This window comes from Schistocerca piceifrons, chromosome 2, assembly GCF_021461385.2.
Source record: "Schistocerca piceifrons isolate TAMUIC-IGC-003096 chromosome 2, iqSchPice1.1, whole genome shotgun sequence".
Classification (NCBI taxonomy): domain Eukaryota; kingdom Metazoa; phylum Arthropoda; class Insecta; order Orthoptera; family Acrididae; genus Schistocerca; species Schistocerca piceifrons.
This window is the reverse complement of record NC_060139.1, coordinates 238595713-238615780: the sequence shown is the minus strand read 5'-3', so window position 1 is coordinate 238615780 and position 20068 is coordinate 238595713. Positions and strand designations below refer to the sequence as shown.

Here is a 20068-nt window from a genome sequence, read left to right as displayed (position 1 = left end):
TTGGCATTTTTGCAACTTCCACTGACATAGAAGCCACAATGACATTATGGTTGCTGAGGGAAGCTGTCACCAGTGAAGAACTGTTGCAAGGTGCATCTATCTTAAGGGACAAGCCAGAGGGCACCAGAAAGTTCCTTTGGGTGAATATATAACTAGAGTTACCAGTTGATATGTTGTGTCTAATGGAGCCACTAAAGCAGAATAATGTATTGGATGCATCACATTGTTTTGTAAGGAGAAGTATTGTACGTATACAGGAGGGGGATGGCAGGAAGTTGGTGCCCGTGAACTTTGATAATTTTGGCGCCATGAAGTGAGGCTAACGAAGGATCTGTTAGTGATGAATCTGGATATCCTGGCATGGTCAGCCAAAGGCCATTGCTAAAACTGCGTGTTATAAAAAGGTGGAGTATCTACAGGAAACAGAGAGGGCAGAAATGGAGAAATTACTAACTGGAGTTCAAGGACTTGGTTTATCCTCAGGGTCCATTGTCAATGACACCCAAGATGCAATATTGAACACCAACTAGGAGTGAAGCACCAGTGTATACCTTGGCATTTGCGGCCTATTATGGAGGATTTCACAAACCAGCAGCTAGCTGATGGGATAATAGAGGGAAGCACTAGTCCATGGCGAGACACGATTGTGGTTGTGCCAAAGAATTTTGGAGACCAAGCCCAAGCACAGCTGGGGTTGCAACTTTGTGTTAAAAAGTCAATGTGTTAGTATAGGTTGGCCTGTGAGCCAGCTATTGCTTGTAAACTGAACTCATTTCATATGACAAAAAGTCAGTGTATAAGTATAGGTTGGGCTGTGAGCCAGCTATCGCTTGAAAACTGAACTCATTTCATATGAGAACAATGTACGAACTTTGTGTGACTTGTCCCTTGACTGGTGCTGCCTTCTGTTATTGATTTCAACAATTATTTTGCAAGAAACATTAGCATACATGCTGTCATGAATGTCTGAGCCAAAATGATCATAATGACATAATTTTGTGCGTGTGCTCATCAGCTTTCACAGTCTGCAGTAATTCTGCTACAAATATGTCACTTCTGCTGAGTGAGCAAGAAAATTTGGAAGCTCAAGAGGAAGAAATTGTTCAATGACTCACCTCACAAAATGAAAAATAAATTTTGAAGCTTGGCCCTCTTTAGTATGTATTACTCTTGAAGATACATCAATTACGTATGTGCTAGTAACTCTCTCAATAATGCATGAAAGGCCAATTTTCTAGGTTCAATATTCTTCTAAGTGGCCAGTCTCCAAAGTGTTAACAGATGGTTCCAAGAAATACAGGATCTCTTGTGACTGTCATCAGCCTGATAGTACAACAGTAACCAAGGCACATTCCATACCCAATATCACTTGGGGCAGTGTTGGTATTTCTCTACCATGGTTTTAAGGAGTGGGTACTATCAGCTAGATATGATTCTGGAAGACTGACTGAAAACAGTGTTCTTGGTACCTTTGGGATATTATGAGTATCAAAGGTTATCATCTGGGTTGAAGAATGTGCCATCAGTGCTTCTGTGGTTGTTGGACAGGGTACTAAGGGGATTAAAACCTTGGCAATGTGTGGTGTACCTCGATCACATAATCGCGTTTTCAAGGAATATGGAGGAATATACACATTGGCTGAGAGAGGTACCATGTGTATGAGTACAAGAAAACCATGAATATGAGGCAATCCCCCCATTTTTTAAGAGGTTCCTTGAGAAAAATTTCTTTTTAACATATTCTGAATAATACAAATTGTTTTATTGACATAAAGTGTCTGCCTAAAACTTTAGCATTATATCTGTTCCAAACTTACGTCATTTATTGATTGCGTACATTTTGATAATACAAAGAGGAATAAAATAATAAAAAAGAAATTGTTTACATTAATTTTTTATCTTCTCTACTCATCATCATTATTTAACATTTCCAGTTTCCCAGATACTGGTAATGAACCTCTTCCACTTCACCCTTATTGGAGTGTATGGGCTGTAATGACAAGTTTACAGGACGCCATTCATCACACAGTACATGGACAGCTGAGTCCAGTGCTGCTAGCACCAGAGCAGTACTTGGTAGGATTGCAGAATGTGGGAGAAGTTGCCACTTGAGTTAAGATTCATCATGGAGCCTCCTCAGCTCAGCAGAATTTACTGGCTGAACTATCAAGCAGCTTTGATAGAAGTTAGAATGGACCAGGCACTATAATATGTACTGGTTAAGAAGAGGAGGGGGGGGGGGGGGGGCAAGCATGTGGTAATGACAGCAGAAAAGCTCCAGTGCTGTCAGAGGGTAAGAATTATGGTGTGCCCGACCTGGGTAAGCCAGACTGGCACAGACACATGCAAAGTTCAACTGGTTATAGACAAAACAGGCAATCAGGGTTGTCCATGGGACACCATGGAACCTAAATCCTATTTCCAACAAGCAGGGTTACACTGGGTCTATTCTGTGTATGACAATCTAGTTGTTTGTTGTGGTCTTCAGTCCTGAGACTGGTTTCATGCAGCTCTCTATGCTACTCTATCCTGTGCAAGCTTCTTCATCTCCCAGTACTTACTGCAACCTACATCCTTCTGAATCTGCTTAGTGTATTCATCTCTTGGTCTCCCTCTATGATTTTTACCCTCCACACTGCCCTCCAATGCTAAATTTGTGATCCCTTGATGCCTCAGAACATGTCCTACCAACCGGTCCCTTCTTCTTGTCAAGCTGTGCCACAAACTCCTCTTCTCCCCAATTCTATTCAATACCTCCTCATTAATCATGTGATCTATCCATCTAATATTCAGCATTCTTCTGTAGCACCACATTTCAAAAGCTTCTATTCTCTTCTTGCCCAAACTATTTATGGTCCATGTTTCACTTCCATACATGGCTACACTCCATACAAATACTTTCAGAAACGACTTCCTGACACTTAAATCTATACTCGATGTTAACAAATTTCTCTTCTTCAGAAACACTTTCCTTGGCATTGACAGTCTACATTTTATATCCTCTCTACTTCAACCATCATCAGTTATTTTGCTCCCCAAATAGCAAAACTCCTTTACTACTTGAAGTGTCTCATTTCCCAATCTAATTCCCTCAGCATCGCCCAACTTAATTCGACTACATTCCACTATCCTCATTTTGCTTTTATTGAAGTTCATCTTATATCCTCCTTTCAAGACGCTGCCCATTCTGTTCAGCTGCTCTTTCAAGTCCTTTGGTGTCTCTGACAGAATTGCAATTACCTCAGATTTTTTGTTTCTTCTCCATGGATTTTAATACTTACTCTGAATTTTTTTTTTTTTTTTTCGTTTTGTTTACTGCTTGCTCAATATACAGATCGAATAACATTGGGGACAGCCTACAGCCCTGTCTCACTCCCTTCCCAACCGCTGCTTCTCTTTCATGTCCCTCAAATCTTATAACTGCCATCTGGTTTCTGTACAAATTGTAAATAGCCTTTCGCTCCCTGTATTTTACCCCTGCCACCTTCAGAATTTGAAAGAGAGTATTCCAGTCAACATTGTAAAGAGCCATCTCTAAGTCTACAAATGCTAGAAATGTAGGTTTGCCTTTCCTTAATCTTTCTTCCGATATAAGTCGTAAGGTCAGTATTGCCTCACGTGTTCCAATATTTCTACGGAATCCAAACTGATCTTCCCCATGGTCAGCTTCTACTAGTTTTTCTATTCATCTGTAAATAATTTGCATTAGTATTTTGCAGCTGTGGGTTATTAAACTGATTGTTCAGTAATTTTCACATCTGTCAACACCTGCTTTCTTTGGGATTGGAATTATTATATTCTTCTTGAAGTCTGAGGGTATTTCGGCTGCCTCATACATCTTGCACACCAGATGGTAGAGTTTTGTCATGACTGTCTCTCCCAAGGCCATCAGTAGTTCTTATGGGATGTTGTCTACTCCCAGGGCCTTGTTTCGACTCAGGTATTTCAGTGCTCTGTCAAACTCTTCACACAGTGTTGTATCTCCCATTTCATCTTCATCTACATTCTCTTCCATTTCCAGAATATTGTCCTCAAGTACGTCACCCTAGTATGTGGCAGTAGCAAACTGCTGTGAGCAGGCTGGACTTATAGGGGCAAAATGAGTGGAACCAAGCATTTGTGGAATATTAATCAGTGGAACAATCTGCAACATAACAGGATCAACTTAACATCTACCAGCCATGGTTATGGGGATTATGTACTGGCCACACAAACCAATGGACTCACTTCCAGTATAGAATGAAACCTTCCTGAATAACACAGTAACCAAAACTACACCACTCCCTGAGCCAGCTCACAATAATGCAAGAAACGACTATTTAGGTCAAAGTGCTGCTATAGCATGTATAGGGAGGGACAGCATCATGCAGATGTGATCTTGAGTGTTACGATACCTGCACCATAGTAGCTCTGACACCGTTCTGTTCTATCTCCACCTATATTAAGTGTAACCTTCTCCCCCCTCCCCAAACCCACATTAGTTCAGATCCTGGTCCTGGTAGAATGGGTAAGATGGATTACAAATTGTGCCTGAATAGAAGGAGTAGGCCAGTCATCGTAATAATGCAATGCAATGGTGAAACAGAGATCTTGCAGGATGAGCTAAACCGTTAGACACCACCAGGCCCCAGATTTATTGACCTGAGCATAGCTGGAAAAAGTGCAATAGTACAAAAAGGGGGCCACAGATCAATATAAATAACTATTAATCTTAGCAGAGGGGACAGCAGTCCAGCAGTGTCTATAGGGATGAATGGGCCGTGCCAGATGACTGAATGGTACAGGATAGTGCAGCTGCTAGAAGTTCAGCCCTCCACCTTCTGCTAGTGTCAAGTTCTCCTTCTTGGACGTGGTACTCCTCCACCAGAGGCTGCCTCCTGGTCCACTACTGCAACAGCCAGACTCTTGCCCTGGAGGGCTTCGGAATGAGATCAGGGCAGTACAGCCATCAACCCTTCCATGCTGGCGCAGACACCTAGGCAGCTCACACTGTTACTCACAGGGGTGAGATCCACCACAGGGGACTGGCTTCCTCTGCAAGCAACCTGACAGTCTTCATCACTGCTGGCTCTGACCAGGAGCAGTTGTGTTCCATTAACTGGAGTGCACACAAAAGCTTCTGGAGTCAACATTCCTGGGTACCAATGTCATGGCCCAGTAGCTGCCAGCTCACTGTTGTTATGTGCTGTCCTTACTGTGTGCTGTGGGGAGGGGGGGGGGGGGAGGGGGCAATGGGATGGGCACTGCCTCACAGAGATGCTGTGAGTGTAGTCACATCAGTTTTAATATAATGTTTTGACTTTTGATTCTGTTTGTTTAAGCTACCAGTGGCCTGCTTCCTCACCCTGGAACACTGTCACAACCTATCCCCACACAGAAATGGTCTTACACCCCCACACCATTGAATTTCAGTGGCATTTTTGTGCCACGCTGAGAACTTTTTACTGTGCATCACATTTTAACATTTTAACAAAACTTACACCATTAGCTAATAAATCTCACAATTTCTCTGGTCTTAATTTACATAAATTCTCTCATTCCTTTGGTTTCAGCATTTATTTTCAGTAGCTATTCCCATGTTCAGACATTTTTAGTTTTCTATATCTTTCATTGTCTGACCTGTCTATTTTTTCCTCACCCTCATCCTCCCCTCCCACCTCCTTGTCTACCAGGTATAATGCTCTTAGCTTTCTGCTCTTTTTAACACTTACATGATGTTTTGTCAGTAATCTGTATTGATTATTACCTTATCTTCCACCTTTAAGCTCTCAGCTTTCCAAATCCCTCCAGTGCAGTCTAAAACAATCAGTCTTTCCTTCCCATCCCATCTGGTAAGTCTCCCCTGATCCAGGGTTGTGGCTGACTTTTCCATAACTCTTCTCATTTCCTAAATCTTACCAGTCCTTTTCCTTCATTCCTTTTCCTTCCCCTTCAACCCTTCTGCCAGAAGAAGGAGCCCCTGACTCTGAAAGCATGGACATTTCTTTAACTTTCATATGTGCTTTCTCGTGCCACCACTTGGTGAGGAGATTTCTTATCTATCTAGTTATATTATCTTTCCAATATCCTTTTTTGGCCTCATGACTCATTCTATGTCATTTACCTCCTATATACTGCTTTGTGTTCTAATTCCCCCTCCCCTCCCTACCATCCTGCTGCTGCATTGGTGAGCAATTAGTAGCTTCAGTCTTAGATAATGACAGTTTGTTAACAAATGGTTTTATAGTCTGGAAGGAATGGTTAATATCTAACCATGGTATAGGAAGGCAGTATAAAAACTACAAAATGAAAAGATTCAATGTAGAAACATTATGTTTCAATAATAAAGAAGGTCTCTACCTACATTGTTAATCTGACAATACCCTTTTCGAATGTGTGGGATTATTTCTGTAATCATACTTCTTTGAGTTATATTTAAACTACACTCATGTACTAGTTGAATGCTTTTTCTTTGTCAGGTGGATCTTATTTGAGTTATGAACTAGTAATTCTCTTTATTGAACTTAATATCTTGCAGAAGTGCTATCTTATATTCTTGTAAGATGGCACTTCTGATCATCAAGTAGCTTCAGAAGCTGACATGTTTAGTACTGCTGACAAACATATGTACCAGTAAAAGTAACTACAAAATCTTATCTTTCAGAATTGAAGCCCTGTGGCAGTTTCAGCTTTACTTCTTACCCTGTCCTAATCATTTATAGACTGAAGCTGGAAAAAGCATCAGATGAACAATCTCCGCAGTCTGTGCAGTTATGCATAGTCACTCTCCCAATGAGGTTTACTGGTTAGTGCATCTGCCTAGTGAGCTGGAGAACTAGGTTCAAATCCCAGCTTTGGTACAAATTTTCAATTGTTGCTTCTGTCTGTGTATATACATCATAGATATTTGAGACTTCAAAAGGCTTTGGAACCATACAGTTTCATTTTTCAAAAGTACCTATCCCTATGTTTCAAGCAGGCTGCACCATTTCGTTCGATACTGAGATGCTATTTCAATATAGTTGGAGAGCCTCTGCGAAGGTGTTCAAGATTAAGGGGAATGCCAAATGGGCTGATGTGTGAATAGGAATATAGATTGAGGAGAGAGGCATGCTAGGGTAATCTGTGCAGCTGTGCAAAACAGCTGTGCCAACGCATTGTAGTGCTTAGCACCTGGGCTTGAATCCCAGCCTTACAAATTTTCATTTGCCACTTCAGTCTTCATATACACTCATGAGCCAAAGCATTATGATCATCTGCTTAACCGCTTGTTTGTCTATCTTTGGAATGAAATACATCACTGATTTTGATTATCAGGAATCCAACAGTTTGTTGGTAGGTTTGCAGAGGTATGAGGCATTACATGTCTACACACAGGTCATGTAATTAGTGCAAATAATGGTTGTTGATTTGTGTAGAAGGTGATGGTGCCCAATAGTGACCAAGATGGGCTCCCTAAGATTTACAGCATGCAAATTTGGTCACTGAGCCATCAATGTGAGTTCACTATAATGCTCCTCAAACCACTGTAGCACAATTCTGGCTCCAAGACATGGACAGTTATGCAGCTGAAACATGACATCACCATTGGGGAATACATCAAGCATGAAAGGATGCAGGGAGTTTGCAGCTATCAGCATGTCTTTGAGTGCTACCGCAAGTCCCACACAAGTACAGGAGAACATCTTCCATGGCATAATACTCCTCCCACCAGCCTGTGTGCATAGCGTGTTGCTTGTTTCAAGCTGCCATTCACCACAATGATAGCATTTGTGGGGATGACCATCGACCTAGTGTAGCAAAAATGTGATCTACTCAAAGCACCAGAACTTTTTCATTGGTCGACAGTTGAATCCTGATGGTCCTGTGTCCACTGCAATCATAATTGATGATGTTGTTGGGTCAACATGTGGGCATGTAAGGGTGGTCTGCTGTGTAGCTCCATGTTCAACAGTGTACTATGGACAGTGTGCTCCAAAACATTTGTGCATGCACAAGCTTTGTGCTCTTTTGGCAGAGGTGCCACAGATAACCATCTATCCTACTTTACAGAGCAGGCAAGCCACTGGACCCCATGTTCTATGAAGAGTCAAGAGAGTCCAACATTTAGGACCTAGTAGTAGTTTCACTGTCCTTCCACCTCTTTCCATAGATGCTCACAACAGTAGAATGTGAACATTTGACCAGCTTCACCATTTTCAAGATACTCATTCACAGGCTCTGTGTAATAATAATCTCCCTATGTCAAAGTCAGTTACCTCAATAGATTTCGCCATTTGCAGCCCACATCCTCGCTAGGGTGATCCCCCGCCCATGTCTGTTCCACTTACACACTTTTGTTACCATGTCATGGGCCCACTATGCCGCCAGGTGACATCCAATGTCACAGTGGGCAGCGTCACAATGTTTCAGCTGATTACTGTGTAGAACCAGGTGTGTGTTGTCACTTCTCCTTTTTTTCATCAGCTGTACTAAACATATTGCCTCCTGGTGGTAAGCACAGCCCATGAATACTATTTCACTATTTATTTGTTTTCTCAACTGAATTTTTGTTTGATATGAACAACAGAATGTAGATGCTGAAGTAAGTAGAGCTCCAAAAATTGCCAACCACTGACTTTACAAGCTATCAAACAACCCACATTCTTTCCTGACTGATGTGGGTAATTGTTTCAAACTGGGTGGCAGTGATGAACACAGAGAGATGCAAGATACAGGGGGGGAAAAGTGGGGAGGAGAAGAATGTGTGAGAAGGGACCAATCCCACTAATCTACACCTATATATATGTACATACAGACAGATTTTTCTCCCTGACCACCCATTGTGGTTGTTGTGGTAGAGATAGCCCTTGGTCTCAAGCTGTGGGAGTTTGCATGGCAGGAGGTGAGCGTGGTGAGAAAAAATCCATGAAATATGGAGTGACAAATACTTTTAGGGAAAGCTATATACTCTGTGACATATGGGATTTACCATACATGTGAAAATGTGTTTATAGTTTTATTCATCCGACATAATATGATGCTTGCCCATTTCATCATTCACTCTTTAATCATCATGTGTAATGTCAAACAGATCAGTTTATAATCTCTCAGAACGCTTTTGGCATTCACACTTTACCAAAAATCAACAGATACACAAAGAAAAAAATTCACATACACTCAAAGATAAAAATACTTGAAAGTAACAAATGAATAATCGAGTGGTACACTACAGTGATTTCAGAAAATTATTTTGCTTATTCTTTTTGGGTATATTCCTTTTCATAATTTAGCATGTTTTTGTCAATCACTTTGCTTATTCTTCTTTTGCATTATTCTTCATGAGTATTATCATCCATCACAGAATGGATGAAACATGTTGAGGATGCTGTCACCATTACACTGCATTGTGAAGAAAACAATAAAAACATTTCCACATACATGGTAAAGTTTGTAAGTCATATATTACTTAGCTTTACCTAAGAGTATTTATTGCTCCATATTTCACAGATTTTTGCCCACCACACTCAATCAATGCCACACATCATGACCAAACTACTTTACTAACACGATACTTAGCGTAAGGAAGACACTCAAGCTGCAGACAGGAAAAATTAAAAGACGCTCACATACAGCTTTTGGCCACAGCCTTCATCTGTAAAAGACACACACACACACACACACACACACACACACACACACACACACACACACACACACACACACAAGCAAGCACATCTCATGCACACACGACCAACTCCAGCATCTTGGGCAGAAGTTACTTTTAAAATGAATAGGTAAATTTGTTGGAATCATTAATACAAGGGGTACAGGAGAAACCTCACTAACTGCTGCATCTGTGAGGATAGTAGCTCCAATGACAATTTTTCTCATAGTTTTAATCTATGAATGGATAGGATTCCAGCCCGAGACACTCCAGTTTGTTGTAGTTGTGTGCGCATGAGGTGTGCTTGCTCGTGCGTGCTTTTGTGTGTGTGTGTGTGTGTGTGCGTGTGTGTGTGTGTGTGTGTGTGTGTGTGTGTGTGTGTGTGTGGATGCATATTTTACTGATGAAGGCTGTGGCTGAAAGCTTTATGTGAGTGCATTTTAATTGTGCCTGTCTGCAACTTGACATGTCTCCTTTACAGTACGTGGCAATCTGTCTTTTCCTATATTGTTGTATTCCTACCTGGAGTTTCCATTGTTTGATTCTTAAGAGCATAACTGCACTCATAATATCCTCAATGACATATGCATCTGTAGGCATTTCATACCTAGAATGGTATTCATTCTTTCTCCCATGACATATATTCTGACCTAGGCAATGGCAGTTTTCTCAGCTAATTTCATCATAAGTAAGCACTCAGGAATGGAAGTCCTGAGTGGAGTGGGTGGGCTGGAGTCAGTCCCACATCTCCACGTTGCAAGCTGAGCTGCAGTTATCATCTCCTGTGTGCCTAACCAATGCTCAATGCTTATTCAGCATCCCGAATGGTTTTGTTGTCTTTCCTCTTCTCATTATTTATATTCTATCTGTATCATGTTCACTTTGAAAAATTGTTAGAGATTCATATTTTTGTCAAGACAAATACTTTACAAAAAACTGTTTGCACTTCAAACATACATGAAAAGCTTTCTCATACTTTCAAACATGAGTACCTACCTTCAGCTTCATTACTGGTCCCCAGTGAGCACCTGAGGTAAAGTTACCATGGCACATACGATAAGCTGTACCATCAGTTGCTATAGTTCTCCTGTCAGCATTTGTTAAATGCCAAAGGGGTGGTTCTTCATCACAATGCCAAAGACTGTGCAATCCGATTAGCTCATATGAGGTGCTGTTTTTTATAAGGTTCTTTATGTTATCAGAGACAGGTCCAATGAGATGAAGAATAACTTGGCTGTAAATAAATATCTTATCAGTTTATTGTGGTATACAATAAATATGAGATTAAAGTAGTCACCTTTGTATATTATGTGGTATTATGCAGTTTTCGGTTTCATTTACACACATTAAAATTTTTTTCATCTCAAAAAAATGTATTTGTTATGTTGTGCATAATTATGTACAAGAGTTAACACATGTGTGCATTTTGACTGATTTATGATCCAATATTATTTTATTGGTTCATTCATTCATTCATCATGGTCTGATAAATACCTTGAACAGCAGTCTTCAAGAATGTCAGCTGAGTCAAGATAGAGCTTAACAGATCTAAACAGTTGTTTTCTTTAATATAAATTACCAGCTAACATGGAAAAGCCTCACAATAACTGAATATGTATGGGAATTGTATATATGTCCTAATCTCTTCTCTCCCTCTCTCTGTCCATATCATCCTCCCCCTCTCTTTGTTCATCTTCCCCTTCTCCTCCTCCCTCTCTTGTCCATCCCCCCTCCTCCTACTCTCATTGTCCATCTCCCAACCCCCCCCCCCCCCCCCGAAAAAAAATCTCTCTACAACTTCTCCTCACCCCCTTCTCTGACAGTCTCCTCCTTCCGCTTTCTCCTCCTCTTCCACTCTCTCTCTGACATGAGCCTTGTCTATTTTTATTGGAAACACAACCTCAATTGGGAAATGCAAAGTTTTGGATAATTCATATTTCACAGATTCATATTTCACAGTAGTTTTCTAATCACAAGTCGATGTACCATAAATGCAATATTCCTCTTTACTCCTAAAACTGTCTGCAATGAAGAAAACAAAAGAGCACTCCATTATGCATTTTGTTTAAATTTATATATAAAGAGAAAGATTGTCAAACAAGTAAGCTTTTGGCCAAAAAGGCCTTCTTCCAGACTGGACAACATACATACACACTCTCCTTCTCTCTCTCTCTCTCTCTCTCTCTCTCTCTCTCTCTCTCTCTCTCTCATGCAAATGCAACTCACTTTCAATGACCACTGTCTCTGGCTGCTGAGGCCACACTGTGAGCAGCTGCACATGATGGGAGAAGCAATCTGGGTCATGGGGGTAAGGAGGGATAAAGATAGCAGGGCAGGGGTTGGGGGTGGTAAGTTGCTGCTAGTGGGAGCACAAAGGGATAAGGTGGAGACAGAGTAGGACAGCTAGGTCCTATCGGGAGGTCAGACGGAGGGTGGCAGGTAGTGGAAAAGTAGAGAAGTAAAAAGACTATGGGTGTATTGGTGGAACAGAAGGATGTATAGAGTTGGGGTGGGAACAGGGAAGAGGATGGATGGGTGAAGGCTAATGACTAATGAAGATTGAGGGGAGGAGGGTTACGGAAATGTAGGAGATCTTGCAAGGAGAGTTCCCTTCTGCACAATTCAGAAAACATGGTGTTGGTAGGAAGGATCCAAATGGCACAGAGTTTTAAGAACTCAATAAAATGAAGAAATTTTTGCTGGTAAGCATGCTCAGGAAAGAAGGGTGGACAGTGAGTATAGTAATACATTAGCAGAAGCTGACAGTTTTCTTTTGTTGTGCCTTTCTGTGACTCAACATCTCCTCTATATGGTGAGTAGCAATCTATTCTTTTTATAATATTGTCATTGTTTCATCCTGGATTTCCCACTGTTTGATTTTGCCTAATGGCTTTTCTTCCATCCCATAACAAGTACTGTCTTCCTTTGTTACTATTTTCTAATGCATTACAATACTCAGTGTCTGTCTTTCTTTCTCTGCTTTCCTGTGTTTCACTTGTTGCCTTCCTAACTGCACCACACACTCCTACTTAAGAGCTACACTGTAGCAGCTGTCTCTGCTGCCACAATACACAGCCACATGCCTGCAGATTGCTGGTGCAGCATCTCATGTGCTACATTTCTCTCACCGATGTCATTAATCCTAGACCTTCAAATTGATCACTCTTCTTGCATCACTTTTACGTATTTTTGCATGTTATTTGCTGTGCCTTCCTGCGCCACAAAACCTGTACCTCGTCCTACCAACCCATTCCCCCCCCCCCCTTCCCCCCCACCCCTTCTCTTCCTTTTTTCCAGTTTGCACATACTAACCTCACCTAATCTAGTCACAACAGCTGTACCCCTTCCTCATAGATACCCATCCACATTACAGTCTTCTTAATTATTTTTCCTTTGATCTAATTGTGTTTTCACGTTGATTTCAGTGGGTTTTCGCCTTTCACTATTGGCCTACTGCCTCAGGTTTCAGTTTGTTTCCCCACATTTCATCCATTCTGTTTTTTTGTGATTTTTGCTACGTATTTTGGTGTATTTTTGTGGATTTTTTGCACATATTTCTATGTTATTTGCATATTTTTACGTTTTTTACCGTCCAATATAGATCCTTGGCCCTTCCATCTGCACCAGTACAGAGAAATTTCCTTATTCCTAACCAGAGCCCAGTCCCACATACTTTTCCTGTGTTGTTGCTTGACCCATAAAATCGCCTCAAATGGCCTTACCGTCAAATTACACGTCTCTGGCTGCAGCACCTCACTCCACAATGACCTTCATTTGTTGAGATTCCACCAGTCGTTAACCTCACTGACATTAGCCCAGCAAAACCTTGTCAATCAGGCCCATACTCCTTGCAATACCTCCTCTCCATCCATAAAATTCTCCTGCTATGCACTCCCAAATTCTTGAACCCCATCTCACACATTGAAGCTCTTGACCTCCAGGAGCCAGTGCACCATTCACTATGCCCCCTCAAAAAACTCATGATGTCCCATTACAGCTGGTTTTTGAGCCTCCGCTGAGAGAATCTCTGCTCTTGTAGATCAACATCTCCAGCTTATCACTCATGAACTACCTCACTCTATAAAAGATACCACCCATTTCCTCCACCAACTATCCACAGTTCCTGTTCCTTTATCACACAGTGCCTTGCTTGACACTATTGATGCCACCTCCCTTTACTCCCTTTACACTAACAACCTTGCCACTATTGGACAGTACCTTTCCCAGTGCCCAACAGATTACAAACCGATAACCTCCTTCCTGGTCACCATGACAAACTGTATCCTCACCAACAATTACTTCTCTTTTGGAGTCATCACTTATAATTAAATCCAGGGTACAGCAATGGACACCTACATGCAACATCGTATGCAAACCTATCCCTGGACCATCTGGAGGAATCTCTCTAACCACTCAGAATCCCAAATTCCTCACCTAGTTCAGATTCACTGATGACATCTTCATGATAGGGATTGTGGGTGAGGTCCCCCTATTCACATTTCTCCGGACTCTCAACAACTTCTCCCCCACTCACTTCACCTGGTCCTCCTCAACTCAACAAGCCACCTTCCTCAGTGTTGACCTCCATCTCAAAGATGGATACATCAGTACCTCTGTCCATATCAAACCTACTAACTACAGTAATCCCTCCACTTTGATAGCTGCCACCCATTCCATACCAAGCTGTCCCTCCCATACAGCCCAGTCACCAATGGTCATCACATCGGTAGCGATGAGAAGTCCCTCTTAAAATACACCAAGAGTCTCACTGATGCCTTCACAGAAAGAAATTATGCTCCTAACCTCGTACAGAAACAGATATCCTGTGCCTTATCTCTCTAGTCAGCTTTTCGAGATGTTTGCCAATGATATTTCCCCTTTATTATGAAACATGCATTTATACTTTACATATACAGCGAAGCCTCTATAAAACATTTTTAAGGGATCATGAATTCTGAACACTGTATGGAGGAAAACACTATAAAGATGACAATTTCCAATTGATAATAATAAAAGTTGAGTCAAATTTTACTGAGGACATACAACAGAAAAACACAGTAAATGGTAAAAATTAAAAATGAATTAGCTGCAAAATAAGTACTTTAATAATGAATTTATAAAATAAAAATTCAGTCAAATTTTTGCAGAAAGTTTATGAATTGGTATAACTTGAACATCACATGTCTAGGATTTTTGAAGTAGTCAGACAAACATGTTTGCTTCCTATTTGTTCCGGATTGTATCAGAACCATTTCTTGCTCCAAATGAGAAAGTTGTACTATTGTTGTGTCCTCAAGTCTATGGGCCAACATAAACCTTCTGCATATTTCAAATCCTTCACCTGCCTCTCCATATGATAATAATAATAATAATAATAATAATAATAATAATTTTATTGTCATTCGGCCATTACAGCAATAGACAATGTCATATACATACTAAAATACAATTAATAGTTTGAAAGAAACAACAGGTTTCTTGTTAACATTATAGTATTATATTACAGTTGATAAATTCTCTTATGTCATAGAATGGGTAGAGGACTAGCCAGTCATGAATTGTTTGTTTGAATAATTGTTCAGGTAATTCTTGAACAGATTGAGGAAGTTTATTAAATAATTTGTACCCCATGATTTCGTAGCTGTTGAGTGACTTTGACAACCTGTGGTAAGGAATATAGAGGCACCTATTCCTTCTTGTATTGTGGCTGTGTACATTTTCTCTGGTTTTTGTTTCTGGTAATTTCTTCTTCGTATAAATTAGAACATAGTATATGTACAAGTTTATAACAGTCATGATTTTCTGTTCACAGAACAATGGTTTACAGTGTGCCTTATATGCAGAACCAGTAATTATCCTAATAGCTTTTTTTGCAGTATTAATATGTCATGTACACAGCTAGAGTTCTCCCACAAAATAATTCCATATGTTATTATACTCTGAAAGAATGAAAAATAGGATGTTCTAACATATTTTTCAGGAACACAATCCATAAGTCGCCTTAACAGGTAAATAACTCTAGACAATTTACCACTAATATATTGTACATGTTGACCCCAAGATAATTTATCATCAATGTATACCCCCAAAAATTTGACATAACTTGGATCGTCTGACAGAAGCTTGTCTCTAAGACTACAGACCATCTGCTGTGTTTTGTTTTCATTCAGCAGGAATCCATTTGCCTTGAACCAATAGGATGCTTGGTCAATTGTCTTTGCTGCACAAGTTTTAAGGCTATTGAAATCCTCACTAGCATGAAGAAATGTTGTATCATCTGCATACAACACAGTGGTGGACTTGATAAATGACGGCAGATCATTTATCATTATCAGGAACAAAAAGGGGCCCAGCACAGATCCCTGCGGAACACCTACCTTGACTTGCTCTATACTCGACATTTCTCTCCCTACACAAACAACTTGCTTACGATTCTGAAGATATGATTTTATTAATTTAAGGCTGTTATGTCTAATGCCATAGAATTCCAGTTTTTCTAGGAGTGGCTTATGCTTTACACAGTCAAAAGCTTTGCTTAGATCACAAAATGTGAGTTGAGCATAGCCCTTATCCTCAAACACTTGATGTAAGTATTTGACTACAAAGTCTATAGCATCCACAGTAGACAAATTTTTCCTAAAACCATACTGAGATTCACTAATTATTCCTAATTTTTCAAAATAGACAGATAGCTGTTGGTAAATTACACATTCCAGTATTTTAGAAAAAGCTGGGACTATGGAGATTGGTCTGTAACTGCAAGGTGAGTCCATATCTCCCTTTTTATATATTGGAATTACCCTAGCCACTTTGAGTTCTTCGGGAAAATGTCCTTCAGATATGCATTTATTTATACAGAATGTTAGGGGGTACACAATATAGTCTATTACTTTCTTTAGTAAATTACAGGATATGTCGTATATATCTACACTGTCTGAAGATTTCATCCGTTTTACAATGCTTAGGACATGACTAGGTGAGACCTCGGAGAACATAAACGTACCTGTGTCTGTTGGTGTTCTGCAAACATTTTTAGAAAGTAACTCTGATGAATTGATATCAGGTTTGATTATAGTATTTCCTACATTTTCAACAGATTTAATAAAGAAATCATTGAATTTTTGGGGACTTATATTAATTTTTTTGCTTCTTACATCTTTAGCAACACCATTTATTAATTTCCATGCAGCTTTGCACTTATTTGTAGAATTATCAATGGTATTGAAATTATGTGCTTTTTTGGCTTCCACGATGGCTTTTTTATACTCATTCCTGCATTTTATATAGGCTAATCTGGCATGTTCTGTTTTCTGATTGCTACATATATTGTGCAACACCATAACTTGGTTTTTCATACTTGATAATTGTTTAGTGAACCATGAATTTTGTCTGTTTGTAGCCCTGTTTGTAAAGCCTTTGTCAGTTAATTTGCATTTCTTTATGGGGATATTGTCATTAAATTGTGTCAGAAATGTTTTAAAAAATCTCTCAAATAATAGTTTCCCTGACAAATCAGCACTAAGACAATAACTTGTGTCACCATGACATTGGTTGAACCAGTCTCTCTCAGCAAGGGACTTACAGAGCTGAACAATTTTGTCATCTGTGACAGGCCTGGTGATTATAACTTTTGGGACAGGCTTAGGAATATTACTATTATCAATACAGAACCTACTTGTATAGTTTAAAGATGCAGAGTCATGATCTGAAAATGGAAACGCTGTAACAGCACATGATTCTTCTGTAGTTTTAAAGTTGACAAAAATATTGTCAAGACATGCTTTATCTCTTGTGGGCCTGTTATTGATTGAGTGCAAATTGCACTGTCTTAAAAGGTTTTTCAACTCAGTCACAGTACGTTTATGTGTTGTTATATCAAAATCTGCATTCAGATCTCCACCAATTACTATGTCATAATGCAACCATCTGGTCCCTCTTAGTACATCTAACAGCATGTCCAATTTTTCTAGAAATACATTGATGATACCCTTAGGTGACCTGTAAAGGGATACTATTACTAACTTAAGACTGTCCATAACTATACCAGTGGCTTCAAAGTTATGTTCCTCACATAAATAATCTAGGTCCAACTTAACAATGGAGCAGCTGAATGACTGATTAATATATATTGCCACACCACCTCTTATATGCAGTTTTCTACAGTAACTATTTGCTACATTATAGTTATCAAGTTTGACAACTGTAAGTACACTCTCAGTAACCCAATGTTCACTCAGACAGAAAATATCAAATTTGTTATCTAGTCCAAAACTGTTTACAATAAATTCTTTATCTATTAGTCCTTGAACATTCAGAAAGCAAATTTTAAGATCATAATTGTTGTTTATTTTAGATTGAACGTTTTGGTGAGGTGTTGTGAAATTTGTTACACTACTTATCTCCTGGGCTGCTTCATCCTGCTGCCTTCCACTAAAAAATCATTTAGACGGACAGGAGGTGCTGTTTTCCGTCTACACGTAACACATGATGCTGCTTCTCCTGCTGCAATTCTCATTTCTCCTTTTAGAGGCACTATAGTTACTGTTGCTGGTGAAACTTCTGCTGTTGATGCTACTGTTACTTCCTTTTCCACTGCTGCTACTGATAATGCCACTGGTGACTGTGACGCTTTACATGTTTGCACAGTTGTAATTTTTTCATCATAGGGTGTATCTGCAGATGTTTCTTCCTCATATGCTGTTGGTGCACTTTTCTTTTCTGTTGTCATTGGCAGAAAACCTGTTGCAGGTAGTGCTATTTTTACATAGGCACCCACTCCTGCTGTCTTTATCACCTGGAGAATTTCTTTTGCCAGCACTTTCTTGCCTAGGTTGTTTCTGTGCAGTCCATGTCTAGTAAAATGCTCTCTTACTGAACTCGTTGCTTCAATGAAAGTTGTGTGCACAAAACCGCTACAAATCTTCCTGAATTTCCGATTTGTCGCGATGATTTCTTTGTTTACACACGAGTCTTCCGTTAAGTCGTGTCTGTAGGGAATGTTTACAACAAATACCTTCGCCTGTGAGGGCACAGGTCCATCTTCCACCTCACTATCACTTTCATTTTACTTCCATTTTTCCATTCTTCTCTCAGCAATCAATTCTCCAACACTCAGCCCTCCTGTAGTTGCCACATGATCATCTGTGGTCGCAAACTCAACAAAAGACAGAATTATTGCCTAGTAATTCATGGAACTCTTGCAATTCACATCCAACTTCTTCCACTGGAACAACCATCTCGATTTCATGGAATCCTGCTTTCTGAAAACAGTACCTGATAGTTTCTGCACTCACTTCCCATAATGAATACATTATCAAATTCATAGTTTGTAAAATGTTAAGCTTCAGCTGTGAGTTATACTGGCTTCCTGGCTTTCTTGTGTCTATGGTATTCAAAGTCTTTCTTACCAGAGCTTTCCTGTATTTAAGCTTCAGGACATGTATTATCCTCAAGTCCTTATGTTGCAGCTTGCTGGCAGGAAAACCACTTTTACGTTCTTCAGAAATGAAGTATCTGTGGGATGTACCACACATCTATTCACAAACAATTCCTGTGTATCTTCAGGCCTCAAATTCCTTCATTAATAGGAATATATTCCCCCTACGTTCACCCTTTCTTCCCAGCCAGGGTCGATACAAAAAAGTCTGTCTTTTCATCATTGTCATCACCATTCTGCCCTAATCGTAATGGTTGCAGACATTGCCAGGGAAATATTCAAAAAATAACTATGACTACCATAAATATAAATGTAAATTTAGGGTCTATGTGGTTGTCTGTGGTACTGCTGGAAGAAGAGCAAATGCTTGAAAGCTAGTACGCTGTTTCTTTTAAGTGCTTCTATGTCCCACACATCAATCCATTACACAGTAGGTGGGTAGTTGCCTTTCCCTTATTTTACATATTGTTCCATCCTGTAACTTCCATTATTGTTATAAATTTAGATAAAGTATCCTTAAGTAAACAAGTGTCATAATACAAAACAAGCTGTTGAGGCATGATTCACAGCAATAATAACAAAACTCTGTTTTATCTAATAAGAGAACTGCAATTACTTTTTAAAAGATAGGAACCTTGAGCTCTCTCACTTGTCAGAAATTTTTAATATGACTTTACAGAAAATCTTTCATTCCTCTTCCATTTTCAAGTGATATTCCACCTAGTGCGCATGTGCGGATTTGCACCAGGAATATCCCACGTGTATCGTGTAATTGGACAATGTGTACCAGTCTCAAGTTCCAAACATGTACACTTGGTACACACCTCAGTTGTATCATGTAATAGGGGCACAGTGTTAAACACACTGTACAGAGGTTCACCATTTTCTCATGCAAAAAACAAAAACTAGCACCAATGAGACAAATGACAAGCACAATGTGTATCACATCATGTGACTTGGTCATTGATGCTGAAATGTGACACACAGAGCATGGCCTTTCGGAGCCT

The 20068-nt window shown here is 39.8% G+C and overlaps 1 protein-coding gene across 1 annotated transcript in view; it reads right to left on the bottom strand.

The window, feature by feature from the left end:
• The window catches only part of LOC124777887 (adhesion G-protein coupled receptor G6-like), a 206878-nt gene that overhangs the window by 83158 nt on the left and 103652 nt on the right, over positions 1-20068 (bottom strand). The window contains exon 7 of the mRNA XM_047253432.1: positions 10622-10859. Coding sequence (XP_047109388.1) covers positions 10622-10859 — 238 coding nt within the window. The remainder of the gene's footprint in view (positions 1-10621; positions 10860-20068) is intronic.